General features: G+C 44.6%; 1 protein-coding gene across 1 annotated transcript; it reads right to left on the bottom strand.

Moving 5' to 3' along the window:
• Positions 1-7,571: 7,571 nt before the first annotated feature.
• LOC103346081 (sperm-associated antigen 11A) lies at positions 7,572-9,291 on the bottom strand. The gene is made up of 2 exons (XM_008251577.4): positions 9,129-9,291; positions 7,572-7,874 (listed from the first exon to the last, which is right to left on the bottom strand). The coding sequence occupies exons 1-2, from the start codon at positions 9,181-9,183 to the stop codon at positions 7,681-7,683; spliced, it is 249 nt and encodes an 82-aa protein (XP_008249799.1). The 5' UTR covers positions 9,184-9,291; the 3' UTR covers positions 7,572-7,680.
• Between the last annotated feature and the right edge of the window lie 6,263 nt (positions 9,292-15,554).

Here is a 15,554-nt window from a genome sequence, read left to right as displayed (position 1 = left end):
TGCATCCATCCCAGCCCTGGGGAGCACATGTGAAGGGGGTCTGGGGTAGGGAGACACTGCAGTCCTGGGGAGGGCACCACGGTGGGCTCAGCCTCACCAGGCTAGGTGGTCTCTGGAACTTGAGGACCACACAGCACCAGCAACTGTCCCACTACAGCTCTTGGAGGCCACGTTAGCCTGTTCAATACATCGCAGAGGGGCTGGGCCAACTGAGCAGCTCCCCTCACTGTGAGAAAGAGGGAGGTTTCTCTAGAGGTTTGGGAAGAGCGAGGCAGTGAATGAAGGGGACAAACCAGCATTGAGATTTAGGTGGCACAGAGGAGAGCCCACTGGGGAAAGAGTGGCTCCTGGAGGGCTTAAATGGGGATGGGCATCTGGTCCCTGTGACATGAGACCCCTGTGTCTCATATCACAGTACCTGGATTCCACCCTGCCTTTGCTCCTGACTCCCGCTTCCTTCTAATGTGAATCTGGGAGGCAGCAGATGAAGGCTCAAGTAATCAGGTCCCTGACACTCAAGCGAGAAACCCAGATTGAGTGTCTGGCTCCTGGCTTCAGTCTGGCCCAGCCCTGGCTGTTGGGGGCATTTGGGGGCCAGGGTGAACTAGAGGATTGAAGAGTTCTGTCTGTGTCTTTCAGATAATAAGAATAAATGGGAGGCTCAATAGGCTAATCCTCCGCCTTGCAGCGCCGGCACACCGGGTTCTAGTCCCGGTCGGGGCGCCGGATTCTGTCCCGGTTGCCCCTCTTCCAGGCCAGCTCTCTGCTGTGGCCAGGGAGTGCAGTGGAGGATGGCTCAAGTCCTTGGGCCCTGCACCCCATGGGAGACCAGGATAAGCACCTGGCTCCTGCCATCGGATCAGTGCAGTGCGCTGGCCGCAGAGGCCATTGGAGGGTGAACCAATGGCAAAAGGAAGACCTTTCTCTCTGTCTCTCTCTCTCTCTCTCTCTCTCACTGTCCACTCTGTGCCTGTCAAAAAAAAAAAAAGAATAAATGGGGACTTGAGCAAAGATGTTTTCCTTTTGGAATCTCAAGACAGCATGTTTTTACTGTTTGTAGCTTTTATCTTTTTCTAATGAAATCTCCAGGAACTTCAGTGAAACACTGTGATTGTACTGGACATGTCTAGTGCCTGAGTGATAAGCACTTTGAGAACTTATAGTGAGGGCAAGGTGTTCATGGCTTCCTGTGTGCTTCTGGGGAGGGAACACTACCAGTTGTGTGCATATGACCATACAGACAGGCATGGCCCACAGCACATCAGTGCTGGATAAAGCTCGAGGCCCCTGGAGTGGAGGGGTAGGAGTGGGAACTGACTTTGAGCTTCAGGCAGTGGCTGTCAGCTCAACAACAGCTGCACTCGGTGATCTTCATGGAAACCCCAAAGGATTCAGACACCTAACTCAGATCCCCACAAGGGGTGACTTGGAAAATTTGTAATTTGGAAGCTTCGAAGATGGGACTGGGAATTAAAGGAAGATGATTCCTCTGGCTTAGTGACTCTGACCTGCTGGTGACTGGCAGGCAAACTCTGCACACCTCGAGTCTCCTCCCTGTAACAACACAATGACAATAGAGAAGTGCATGTTCCCCGTGACGTGCACCACACCTAGTGTCCAATGTTACCCTGGGCATTCAGGCCTGTGAGTCATCCTGACTCCTGGCTATCAGCTGGCCAGGCAGCTGTGGATTTCAGGAAGCCCTCGCTGGCTCACTCAATGGCTTCTCTCTGTTGGGGAAGACAAGTCTCTGCCGTGTCCTCTGTCTCGAGGTGTGAATCTGTGCCCTGGCGTCTAGGTAGCCCTACCAGCTGCCTCTAGCCCCAGTCATGCTGTCATCCACAGTGCTTCCCTCAGCAGGAGGGAGGACACATGAGTCCTGGGAAAGGAATCAGATAAGGAGGCACACCCTGCTTCGAGGAAGAAGGGAGGTGGAGGCATGGTGAAACAGAAATCACCAGTTGTGTTGATCAATGGTGCTGCCTCCCAGGACTTCCTCCACTCTAGAAAATTTCCCTGCTTCCAGGTTCAACCCACACCCTGGGGCACTCCTTGGAGAGCTGGAGAGTCGTCTCACTGTTAGCTGTTCCTCCTGTCCTTTTATTGCTCCTCTACCCAGCCTTGCAGCCAATGCTTCCCTCCACCACCTTCCACTCCTGTACTCCAGGTGCCCAGAGAGCTGGAGTCTTTGGTCTTCCCCTCACTCTGGTGGGGCTCATGCAAGTCATACTTCTGGATGCTAGCCACTGGGCTCCCTCTTAACTGCCCTCTCTACTTCCCCTCCTTCCCTCCCTCTTTCTTGCCTCCTGCTTTCCTCCCTCCCTTTCTTCCTTCTTCCCACAAATGCAAAATAAACATGGCGTGAAGTGTTCAGGAAGGAATGGTGTACATGCTGCAGGATTTGGCTGGCCCTGGAGTCAGATGGTAGGCCATCGTACAACAGAGTGAGAAACAGCTGCTCCAGGTGTGTTCCTGCTGAAGATGAAGCTCAGGACTCCTGGCCTCATATGGGCCTCAAAGGCAGCTTTCCATAAGAAGCATAGTTAAAGGTGAGACCCAAAGAGTGAATGGGAATAGTTGAGTGATGTTCTGGGCAAAGGAAATGGAGGCACAAAATCTGGGAGGTGGAAAACAGCATGGGAGTTCAGAAACTTAAAATACTCTTGACCATTTGGAACTTACCAAGGCAGCAGTTATGGCTGTTGAGTTTAGCGGGGGCTTTGATAGCAGGCATCTTGGAGGCCACATGAGGTAGTTTGGGATAACCTTGTTCCTTGGAGGTTACATCCTTGTACACCTGGGTGTTCGCCTACACATCCTTGTATACCAGGTTGCTGGGCAGACCTGGTCTGAGCCCTGTATCTCCTGGGCCCTGGGTGCTTCTCTGTGAACCACCAGAGAGACCTCTCTCTGGGTAGCCACAGTGACTGCCCAGCCCTCACCTGTCAATAGGGAAGGCCACTCCCCTGTGAATGCTCAGGCTGAGATGGGACAGGCACATGTTTCACTGCAGGTGGGACCCCTGACAAGTCACTGGCAGGTGATGTGATACACACTTAGTGTCTCACAGGGAGGAAGCCTGGAGACTGCAAGCTTTTCTGATTTCCAGCTGTGCCGAGGATGGTCAGGACTTGAGTGATCTCTTCATTATGTTCTGGGGGAAGCTGACAGCTGCTTCTCCTTAGTCAGAGGGATGCAGGTGAGGACCATGGTGTGTGTGAGGCCTAGGGGTCTCAGGGTCCTCAGCTGAGTTCATGGCAGAGCAGGTTCTTTGTGTGTGTGAGTATGTGTATGTGTGTGTGTGAGAGAGAGAGAGAGAGAGAGAGCGAGCGAGAGAGAGAGAACTTTATGGAAGGTGATTCCAAAAGAGAGGTTTTTAATATTTTGAGCTATTGCAGCATTATTGTTAAAGTGTGCATCCTGCGGTCCCCTAACAGATGTGTTTCAAAGGTTTTTCTTATTGATTTTCTTACAAACCCATCTCATCCCCTTACTTTCTAGCACCTCCATAGGCAGTATCGCTCAGATGGTAAAAAAATAATCCTCGTAACTGAACTATATTGCACCCCACTCCATAGGGTTAACACGTTCCAGTCTGTCAGTGCAGCTGAGGGGGTGGGGGCTGATGGTACTAAACCTCCTTCAGCTATGATTGATAGGACAGAGTCCTATCTCTCAGCCTGCTCTCAAGGATTCCCACAAGTAGTGGATGAACTCTAGAAGGTCATAGTCATGAAGACTGAGAGAGGGACTGGTTCATGCCCAGTTGGTAAGAAGTCTATCCAGGGGGCCCGCATTGTGGCACAGCAGGTTAAGGTGCCATCTGTAACATGGGCATCCCACATCAATCTGACTGCTCAGCTCCCTGCTAATGCACTGGGAAAGCAACAAATGATAAACCAAGTATTTGGGTCCCTGCCATCCATGTGGGAGACCCACATGGAGTTCCATGTTCTTGGCTTTGTTTGACCCAGCCCCTGACATTTCAGCCATCTGGGAAGTAAACCAGCAGATGAGACTCCCCTTCCTCCCCTTTTCAAATTAAAAAAAATAAATCTGTTAAGAAAAAGTCTATTCAGACTATAACTGTACCCCAAGATGTCTCATATAAATATCTACATGAGCATGCATGTGTACTTTGATGGCTAAATTGTTCCTCCTTTAGAGTATTCAGATGTGACAAGTGCTATGTTTACATTGAAAAAATCATCTCAAATCACTTTTCCTGAATTAAATTTCAGGAAGGTTTAAACTTTGGACAATAAAATGGATCACCTATAGAATCCCATACTCTAGCCTCAAAAAGAGTTTCCTCTGTCCTTTGTCATTCTAAATGGATGAATATGGAATTTACACCCCAATTGCAAAGGTGGGGCTTGAGTTTCAGTGAGGCCTAGCCTACCTGGACCATGAACTTGGGCTGAGAACTCAGGCACTCCGATTCCAAGGTCAGGACCTGCTTCCATGACAGCTTGCTGCTCACCAGAGAGGACAGTTTGGTTAAAAGTCCCCCAGGTCCCTTTGATCTAAGCATCTGTCACTGAGGGACAGGGGGCAGCAGCGTGAAAGGCCAGAGGAAGAGGGACTTCCAAAGCTCCCCAACCTCCTGCTTTTAGTCACAATGCCTCCCGTTAAAGGTGGACAGCTGAGGCCATGAACGATGAGTGGACGGCCTGCTCTGCTGCGAGGTGGTGCAATAGCAGGAGCTGACAAGGACTTTGTCTCTCTGTCTGGATAGATTTCAGATTACAGAACCCCAATCATGGGGGAGTGGGAATCTGAAGAGGAGAAGGGCTGGGAAATCTTGAAGTTGTGAGACAAGAGATGAGGATATGGGTGTCAGGCTGTGACATGGAAGACGTGGCTATAGTCACAGTGGAAGGTCCTGGGGTTCCCTGGTGACATCTGCTCCAGCCCTTGGATCAGAGGAGATGGCAGTGGAGCCCTGAGAGGACCTGTGTTTGAAGCTTGGACTGATTTACTCATTCACTAATGCACTGTACATATATCATTCTTGGCTGTGCACTAATGGTATTATAGACATGATGACTGCCTAGGAGAAGTCCCATGACTAGCAGAGAAATTTGCATGTAAACGACTAATGACAGTGCATGACATATCCCATAACACGGGTGCATCCAAGGCCCAGGGGTCCAAGGACAGCACTGTCCACTCTGTGCCAGGGTGTGCTATGGGAAAGCAGGAAGAGGGCCAGGGGTGCCTCTGTGTTGGGAAGATGGTTCTCCACTCAGCGGGTCATTCCAGGAAAGATGAGAGCCCCAGGGAAAGGATACCAACTCAGTGTACACACAGCCCCTGCTGTTCCCAGCCTGGTCTCTCCTGCCCCACAACAGCCAGGGACAATCCAGGCCCCCAAGTTTCAGGGTATATCCTGCTCCCAGTACCAGTCCTACCAAGGGAAGAGACACTGGGAGCTGAGTGCGAAGTGTGTTGGGATGAAGACTAGGCAGATAAATCCCAAGAGAGTGAGGCCTAGGCAAGTGAATCCCAAGAGGAGAACAAATACACAGGCTGACTTCTTTCTTAGTCTCCATGTGATCCTCTGGGAGGCAGTCACAGAGCCCATCAAGGACCAAGAGCCTTGCTGGAACCCCTGGTGCTGCTGCCGCCCAGAGCCTAGAGCTTCTCACCCATCCTCCCCACCGTGTTCAGCATGGGGCCACCACTGGAGCCATAGTTCCAGAGAGCAGGGGGGCAGGAAATGGAACAGGCAGGTTCTGCTTTGCCTGGGCAGGCCAGGATCAGCGGCAAAGGCACCGGTAGAGTCTTGCAGGCATAGGCGGTCGCAGCGCGCCCTCTGGTGTAGAGTTTTGGCATTGACGGCCTGCTCTTCACCAAGGTCATTTTTCTCTAGTAGCCTCCAGTTCTTTGTGACAGTCCCTTCACTCTTGCCTCCTCCACGCCTCAGCAAACACTCAGGAGGCTGTCCTGTATCAGGCAGTGCTGAAAGCTCCTTTTCCGTGTTTATGGAGGTTACACACATACTCCTGGAGAAACCTCTCATTAAAGGGGTAAAATTATCTTCAGCATAGTCCAGACCATGATCAGTTCCCACCTTACAAATGTGAAGCAGCACAGCTTTGGGCCATGGGTACAGCCCCTGCTGGGGGGGTCCTGCACAAGCTCTCACCTGCAACAAGGACAGATCCTCCATCCTCCTTAGCATCAGTGAGATCCTGCACCTGCTTGCTGGTGGGCTTTGATATGCTCAGAGATGAGCCCTGTCTCCTTTGATTTTTGAGGAGCAAGAGTCCCAGAGTAGAGACTGAATGGCTAAGGCGTGTGATCAGCACAAAGTGTGGAAGTTGTCCCAGCCCCCACTCAGTTCTGGGCACAGGAACTCCTTGTGTGATTTCCTGTCTCAGGTGGACGGTGCTTGGGCTGAAAATGCCTGCCTGCTCCGAAGCGTGGAGATTTGTGTTTCACTTGGGAACCAAGACTTACCCTGGGGTCAGCACTTCCCACCTCCAGGCAGATGCAGCAGGACAGGAAGTCACGCCCTGCCCTGGACCACTGGGGGAGGACTCTGCAGAGAAACCTGCACCCAGGAGAAGTTCTGCTCTGTCTGACCCCAGGGATCTGATTGGATTTAGACAATTCAAGCAAAACAAAGAACAGTAGTGGATTTAGAAAAGACTTGGAGAAGCCAAACTAGTTATGCCAAAAATCAAGACCGAAGCTGGAATTCCAGACAGGAACCCAGAAGTACATACCCTCAGTACCTCTAAAGGAGGGTTGACTGATTCGCAAGGAAACTGGGTTCAGGCCATGAATAGAAATGAGAGGACATGGTATCTGGTCAAGCTCTCTATTTGTCTAGAGAGCTCTCAGCTCATGCTGTCTTAAATGCCAGCATGTTTCCTTTTATTATGTTTTGGCTTCCTTCCCTGGAGTTAATACTCTCTACTCTTCGGCTGACTGGCTCAAAGATATTTTATGTGCAACAAATTTGAGCAGGAGACAGGGAAGATCAAAGAGGAAGGCCTTGTAAAGCATTGAGCACCTTCATGAGCACAGCTCCTACTTTGCTTCTTTCCCAGCAGTGTTACTTAGCAGGAACGCAGAAGGAACTCCTGCTTGCTTGGGCGCACAGGAATCTCTGATGCGTTGCTAACCTGGGAGCAATTTCCTTGGCATTATGACTTTCACTCTTCTTCCACTCCTAAAATAGAACTGCTCTTACTTACTCCACACTCTGTGAGAGTGTTTATTAATCTTTTGAGATAACCTACGAGTAAATGTTTGAAAACAATCACATCCTATTAAATGTGACCTGTTACCTGAGAAGGTCATGAGAAAGATGCAAAGACTGTGGCATGTGATAGTCTGGGTAAGCAAGGAGGGTTTCTTGCTGGCTTTGATCAGAAGGATGTCTTGCATGGAAAAGTGACCAGGAGATGGACAGTGTTTCCCTCTGAAAATATATTTGGAGCTCAGGTTCTGGTCTGCACCTTTGTCTGAGTGTATGATGTGCTATCTGGAACAGAGTAAGGAGGTGGAATATTACAAAATTCTGAGACATGCATTAAAAAAAGCAAAAGAGGCAAACAGAAAATGGCAAAGAACCTTGGTGCTAGATTCATTCAACAAATATTTGTTGAGTAAACATTGTCAACCACACATCCTTTTAAGCCTTGGAGGATCTCAATATCTCTGCCTTCAGGGGATTACACTTTCCGTCCCAAATCTGCCATCCTTGTCTTTGCCTTCTTCCACTCTGTTCGATGTACAGCATCTATTCCAAGGGTCTGAGCAAATGTCACCCTTTTTCTCACCAGAATGGCAGAAAAAAAGTCTGCAGGTTCCATGTTGCATACGGCAGATGGTATTCCTAATTCCAGGTGGAATATCTCCTACGGATGCAACAGACAGATCTGATATTTAATTCATACAGAGTGAAGAATTATGGATGACCCAGCCCATACCCCAATTCCAAATATATACTGCATTCCTAATGAAGCTAAATGTCAGTTCCAGTCTAAGTGGGATGCAGTTTCTTAGCTTTAAAATGGAAACAATTATTTACCTCTCACAATGCTACCAGGAGGCTCACTTGCCTGGGTGTATGCAAGATCACTAGGTCCTAAAAGGGGCCAACTGTTAACCTCAAGGTTCTCAGGCTCCCTGGTGATGGGTATGCATTAAGCAGAAAGCAGAGAGGGCTTTGGAAAACAGGATGAAATGATGGAGGGTGGGTTCTGATTCTCAGCATGGGACCCAAGTTTTAGTTTTATGGCCTACAATGAAAGGGAGAAGATAAATCTTCCCACCATAACTTGTGGGCTTGTCAAACAAGTGCAAACACCTGATGTTCTCATAAGGATGGCACTTTGAGAAAGAGGGGATGGCAAGAGGGGTCTTACTTATGTCAGGCCTGCAAATGTTACACATTGTGACTGTGAAAACCAGCCACCGCACAGCAGGCTCACATGGTTATGAGGGCCTTGCACAATATCTGGATGCTTTTGGGCCAGCATCATCCCAGCCCAGCCATGAACCAGAGGGGATGTAGCATGAAGAGGCAGATTCCACCCCCATTGCAGAGAGAAGAGCCACCAGACCAGCAGTCTGAGAGCCTACATGTTTCTCATCTCACTTCTTAATAATCCACCATATTTCCTTGATAATCTCTCCAATTCATTTAAGCAGTTATATCTCAATATTCTCATCTGTAAAACAGATAATCTGTGGGAGCTGGAGGAATATTACTGTTAGTGTGAAGACCTATTGTGACCACAGTTATTCATTGTGCTGAAGTAAACAACTTTTCTCTAGAGCTTGGTTTCCTGGTAGTGTAGGGCTGCCATAGAAGAGCTGATTCCCGCTCCAGGGCTGACATTAATATGTCTATAATTTCCTCCTGAGAATCTGTCTCAGCCTGCAGTGAATTCTTCCCCTTTTTATCAGAGCCTAGATACCATTTATCCTGTATTGACCCTTACAACACACAATTTAGCTTCTAGAAAGCTCCTCTAGGGGATACCGCATGGCCCAGGATTGAGCCCCAGAGTAGCCCATCTGTGCTCAATGCCAGCACTTGGGCACAGCTCCTCACTGTCCACACACGGACCCCACACATGGATCACACATAAATAGGAGACATTTACCTGAGCTTGTTTGAGTCAAACAGAAGAAAACAGCAAAAACAAAGAGGACCTTCATGTTTTAAGGTTCCCTCGGCACTCCCTGCCCCTCTGTGCAGAGGAATAAATCTGGGAGAGGGAGTGTCAGGCATAGCCTGGGGGAGGCACACGATATGGCCTTTATAGGCGTTGGAGAACACAAATCAGGAATGGACAATTTTATCTGCTCTGCTGAGTAAGGCTGTGGGCAGAAGGAGCTGGGAACTCTTCACTTTCTATCTAAAAATAGGATTCTTGGCATTCAAAGAGGCAGTGATTGGCCAGAAACATGGAATATGGAGATTGAAAATGAGAGGGAATCAACTCTGAGGAGTGGCAACTTAGCACCAAGTACTGTGCCAGGTAATACTTCTGTGAAGCCATGCTCCCTGCTTGCAAAATTTGTTTAGCTGGGCAATGTCCACCAACACTGAACACATGGAGAGTCTCTGACCCAGAAACATCACCCCGGGTGTATCCCCAACCAACACCCAGGCCCAGGTGCACCAAGAGACATACAAGAGAATGTGCAATGTCTGCATCATTTATTAGAGTCAATTGAATACAGTCCTAGTACTGTGTTGTGATAGTGAATAAACAAATAATGTATTGCTGTATAGCAATGATTATTCAAACTCTCATCAGTACCAAGACCTACAGATGGAAATGAGAAGAGCGATGGATCTTACAAATATTATCCTAGTGGGAGAAAAGGGCCAAATACAACCCACTACATTATTCCAAAAATCTGGCAAAGCTAATTGCCAAAAGTCAAGACATTGTCTACTTTAGGGGAAGAGGACAGACTCCTCTATCATTTGACAGTCTTCTCCATTTGAGGAAGTGGCAGTCTACTGGGTCAGGGAGGCCCCAGAATTACAGATATGGGTGGATTTGAGTCAGGATAGAGCTTTGCAGGGCTCTGGGATGCAGAATAGAGATCACTGAAAATGGGTGATGTAGGGCAAATCTCCTAATGAGTGATGCTCAGACCCCAGCTGATGCAACCCCTACTAGATTTTAGTCTCAGGATCCCTCGGATTCACTTGCTGAAAATTCTCTTAGTTGAAAGTGGAAAGTGAAACCACAGGCTTCTTCCTGTCTCCATCCCTCAGGCCTTCAGGACAACTGCTCCTAGCTTCCTATTCCCTCTTCCAGAGGCTCCCTAGAGGCACAAAAACGTCTGTGAGTCTACACCCCAGTTTTTTTCTGTAAATGAAAATAGACTATCCATATTACTCCAGACTTGCCTTTCTTATCGTGGGCTTTCAGAGGTTACACGTTCATAACATGCCCCATAGCCTGCTGTCCACCTTATTTATCCAGTCTACAGCAAACATGGTCAACTGTGAGTATTACTCAGGAAACTTATTTTTGGAAAGGGAGACATCAAACGTGGCCAAGAACTTCTGCATGAGTAAACAATGTTGGCAACTGAGGAAGCTGGGAATCAGGTGTTTGTATAGATATTCCCAGATCTGGTAAGATTTACAGAGGCAGAGAACCTGATCAAAGGATACTCTGATTCACAGGCCTTACTGTACCTCATAAAAGTACCTATGATCAGTGAAATGAAGACCTGGTTTTTGAAAAAATAAGAAAAATTGACACATCATTGGATCAACTAACAAAAAAGGGAGAGGATCTAAATCCATAAAATCAGAGATAGAAAAGGAAAGATAGCAACAGATACCACAGAAATAAAAAGAATCATTGGGAATTACTACAAAGAGCTGTATGCCAATGAGCTGGAAAACCCAGAAGAAATGGATAGATTCCTGAACACATACAATCTACCAAAACTGAGTCATGAAGACATAGAAAATCTAAACAGACTCATAAACAAGACAGAGATTGAATAAGTAATGAAGATCCTACCAACAAAGAAAAGCCCAGGACCATTCAGCTTCACTGCTGAATTCTACCAGAAAATTAAAGAAGAATTAATTCCAATTCTTCTCAAGGTATTAAAAACAATTGAAAGGGAGTGAATCCTACTAAACTACTATGAGGCCAGCATCAGCTCAATTCCTAAACCAATAAAAGAAACAACAAAGAACTAGAACTGTAGACCAATATCTCGGAGGAACATAGATGCAAAATCCTCAACAAAATACTAGCCAATTGAATTCAAAAACACATCAGAAAGATAATTCATCCAGATCAATTGGAATTCATCCCTGGTATGCAGGGATGGTTCAACATCTTCAAATCAAACAATGTGATACACAACATTAATAAATTGAAGGACAAAACCCAAATGATTAACTTAATAGATGTAGAGAAAGCATTTGATAAAACACAACATTCTTTCATGATAAAAACCTAAAGCAAATGGGGTATAAAAGGAATTTTCCTCAATACAAATAAGGCAATTCATGACAAATCGACAGCCAGCATCTTATTGAACAGGGAAAAGTTGGAAGCTTTCTCACTAAGATCTGGAACCAAAGAAGGATATCCACTCTCACCATTGTTATTAAATATAGTCCTGGAAGTTTAAGTCAGAATCATTAGGCAACAAAAAGAAATCAAAGGAATTCAAATTGGAAAGGAAGAAATCAAATTATCCCTATTTGCAGATAGCATGATCCTTTAAACAGGGGATCCAAAAGATTCCACTAAGAAACTATTGGAACTCATAAAAGAGTTTTGTAAAGTGGCAGGATATAAAATTAACACCTAAAAGTCAATAGCCTTTGTATGCACAGACAATTCCATAGCTGAGAAAGAACTTTGAAGATCAATCATATTCACAATAGCCCCCCTCCAATTAAATACCTTGAATAAATTTAGCCAAGCAGGACAAAGATCTTCATGATAAAAATTACAAAACATTTAGGATGATTCCAGGTCTTAGCTACTGTGAATTGAACTGCAATAAATATTAAGGTGCAAACAGCTTTTTTGTTTGCCAATTTAATTTCCCTTGGGTAAATTCCAAGGAGTGGGATGGCTGGGTTGTATGGTAGTATTATATACAGGTATCTGAGGAATCTCCAAACTAACTTAAATGCCCATCAACAGCAGATTGGATAAAGAAATTATGAGACATGTACTCTATAGAATACCACACAGCAATCAAAAACAATGAAATCCTATCATTTGCAACAAAATGGAGGAATCTGGAAAACATCATGCTGAGTGAATTAAATCCCAAAGGGACAAATATAGTATGTTCTCCCTGATCAGTGACAACTAACCAACCACAAAAAAGGAAACCTGTTGAAGTGAAAGGGACACTATGAGAAACAGTGACTTGATCAGCCCTTGCCCTGACTGTTGATGTACAATTTAATACTTTATCCCTTTTGCTATTTCTTTTGTTCTACTTAATACTATTGGTTGAACCCTGTAATTAACACAAAATTATTCTTAGGTGTTTAAATTTAACTGAAAAGTGATCCCTGTTAAATATAAGAGTGGGAATAAGAGAGGGAGGAGATGTATAATTTGGGATATGCTCAATAGGACTTGTCCCTAATGGTGGAGTTAGAAATGTGCCAGGGGATTTCAATACAATCGCATCAAGATTGCATGTACCAATGCCATCTCACTAATCAAAGTGATCAATTTCAGTTCACAATTGATCATACTGATAGGTCTAAGAGCCAAAGGGATCACATAAACAAGACTAGTGTCTGCGAATACTAACTGATAGAATAAAAAAAAGGAGAGAACGATCCAACATGAGAAGTGGGATACACAGCAGACTCATAGAATGGCAGATGTCCTAAACAGCACTCTGGCCTCAGAATCAGCCCTTAAGGCATTAGGATCTGGCTGAAGAGCCCATGAGAGTATTTCAGGCATGGAAAGCCAAGACACTCTGGCAAAAAACAAAAACAAAAACAAAAACAAACAAACAAACAAAAAAAACCCACCACCAAAATGAAAGATCTCTGTGAGTGAGATCCCAGTAGAAAGAACGGGCCATCAAAGAAGGAGGTACCTTTCTCCAAAGGGAGGAGAGAACTTCCACTTTGACTATGACCTTGTCTAAATAAGATGAAGTCGGTGAACTCAAAAGGCTTCCATAGCCTTGGAAACTGATGACTAGAGCCTAGGGAGATTACTGACGCCATAAACAAGAGTGTCAAATTGTTAAGTCAACAACAGGTGTCACTGTGTACTTACTCCTCATGTAGGATCTCTGTCCTTAATGTGTTGTTCAATGTGAATTAATGCTATAACTATTCCTGAAACAGTAGTTTACACTTTTTTTTGTTTGTTTTTTGTTTTTTTCTTTTCTTTTTTTTTCCATTTTTTTAACTTTTATTTAATGAATATAAATTTCCAAAGTACGACTTATGGATTACAATGGCTTCCCCCCCATACCATCCCTCCCATCCACAACCCTCCCCTTTCCCACTCCCTCTCCCCTTCCATTCACATCAAGATTCATTTTCGATTATCTTAATATACAGAAGATCAGCTTAGTATACATTAAGTAAGGATTTCAACAGTTTGCTCCCACACAGAAACATAAAGTGAAAAATAATAGATGATTTTTTTAAATGATGATGAAATCAGATCAGACCTATTGTCATGTTTAATCCCAGTGAGAGTCAAGTTGGGAGTTGATAATTTCTTTTTTTTTTTTTTTTACAGAAGATCAGTTAAGTATGCATTAAGTAAAGATTTCAACAGTTTGCACCCCCATAGAAACACAAAGTGAAATATATTGTTTGAGTACTCATTATAGCATTAAATCTCAATGCACAGCACATTAAGGACAGAGATCCTACATGAGGAGTAAGTGCACAGTGACTCCTGTTGTTGACTTTACCAATGTGGGTGCAAACTGATGAAATCTTTGCTTAATACATACTAAATTGATCTTCTGTATATAAAGAGAATTGAAAATGAATCTTGATGTGCATGGAATGGGAGAGGGAGCAGGAGATGGGAGGGTTGTGGGTGGGAGGGAAGTTATGGGGGGGAAAAGCCATTGTAATCCATAAAGTATACTTTGGAAATTTATATTTACTAAATAAAAGTTAAAAAAATTACAAAATGTTAAAGAAATAAATAGAAGACTCAAAAACTAGAAAAAACCTTCATGTTCATGGATTGGAAGAATCAATATCATCAAAATGCTCATACTATGAAAGATTCAATGTGAGCCCAATCAAAATACCAACAGCATTCTTCTCAGATATAGAAAAGATGATTCTGAAATTCATATTGAAACACAAGAGACTCCCAATAGCTAAAGTGATCTTATACAACAAAAACAGAGCTGGAGGCATCACAATACCAGATTTCAAGATGTACTACAGGGCAGTTATAATCACAGAAGCCTGGTACAGGTACAAAACAAATGGGTATACCAATGGAAGAGAATAGAAATTCCAGGAATCAATCCATGAATGTACAATCAACTGAACTTTGAAAAAGGAGCTAAAATCAATCCCTGGAGCAAGGACAGTCTTTTCAACAAATGGTGCTGGAAAACTGGATCTCTACATCCAGAAATATGATGCAAGACCCCTCCCTTACACCTTATACAAAAATCCACTCAAAATGGATCAATGATCTAAATCTATGACCTGATACGTTGAAATTAGTAGAGAACACTGGGGAAATTCTGCAAGACATTGGCATAGGCAAAGACTTTTTGGAAAAGCCAGAGAAGCACAGAATATCAAAGCCAAAATTGACAAATGGGATTATATCAAGCTGAGAAACTTCTGCACTGCAAAAGAAACACTCTTCAAAGTTAAGAGTCAACAGATAGAATGGGAGAAAGTATTTTCAAACTATGCAACTGATAAAGGATTAATATCCAGAATCTATAAAGAGCTCAAGGAACTCAACAAAAACAAAATAAACAATCCAGTTAAGAAATTGGCAAAGGATTTGAACAGGAGTTTTTCAAAGAGGAAATTCAAATGTCCAGCAGAGAGATGAAAAAATACTCAGGATCACTAGCCATCAGGGAAATGCAAATCAAAACCACAATGAGGTTTCACCTCACCCAAATTAGAATAAGTCTAATGCAGAAATTAAGAAACACAAATGTGGCACAAATATCATATGTTCTCCCTGATCGGTGACAACTAACTGAGCACCAAAAGGGAAATCTGTTGAAGTGAAATGAACACTATGAGAAACAATGACTTGTCCTGACTGTTGATGTACAATGTAATACTTTATCCCTTTTAGTATTTCTTTTTGTTCTAGCACTATTGGTTGAACTCTGTAATTACCACACATTTATTCTTAGGTGTTTAAATTTAACTGAAAAGTGATCCTTGTTAAATATAAGAGTGGAAATAAGAGAGGGAAGAGATGTACAATTTGGGACATGCTCAAGCTGACTTGCCCCAAATGGTGGAGTTAGAATCGTGCCAGGGGATTCCAATACAATCCCATTAAGGTGGCATGTACCAATGCCATCTCACTAGT

Source organism: Oryctolagus cuniculus, chromosome 8 (genome assembly GCF_051225735.1).
Source record: "Oryctolagus cuniculus isolate XC-2025 breed Fujian yellow rabbit chromosome 8, ASM5122573v1, whole genome shotgun sequence".
NCBI classification, from domain to species: domain Eukaryota; kingdom Metazoa; phylum Chordata; class Mammalia; order Lagomorpha; family Leporidae; genus Oryctolagus; species Oryctolagus cuniculus.
The sequence above is the reverse complement of the archived record's forward strand: the minus strand, read 5'-3'. Positions and strand labels throughout refer to the sequence as shown.

What these genes read in the sequence shown, in the direction of transcription:
- LOC103346081 (XM_008251577.4), bottom strand. Translation starts at nt 9,183, where the DNA reads ATGAAGGTCCTCTTTGTTTTTGCTGTTTTCTTCTGTTTGACTCAAACA. An exon ending in TTTGACTCAAACAAGCTCAG is followed by an intron (nt 7,875 to 9,128) that starts GTAAATGTCTCC and finishes TTGCATCCGTAG; the next exon opens with GAGATATTCCACCTGGAATT.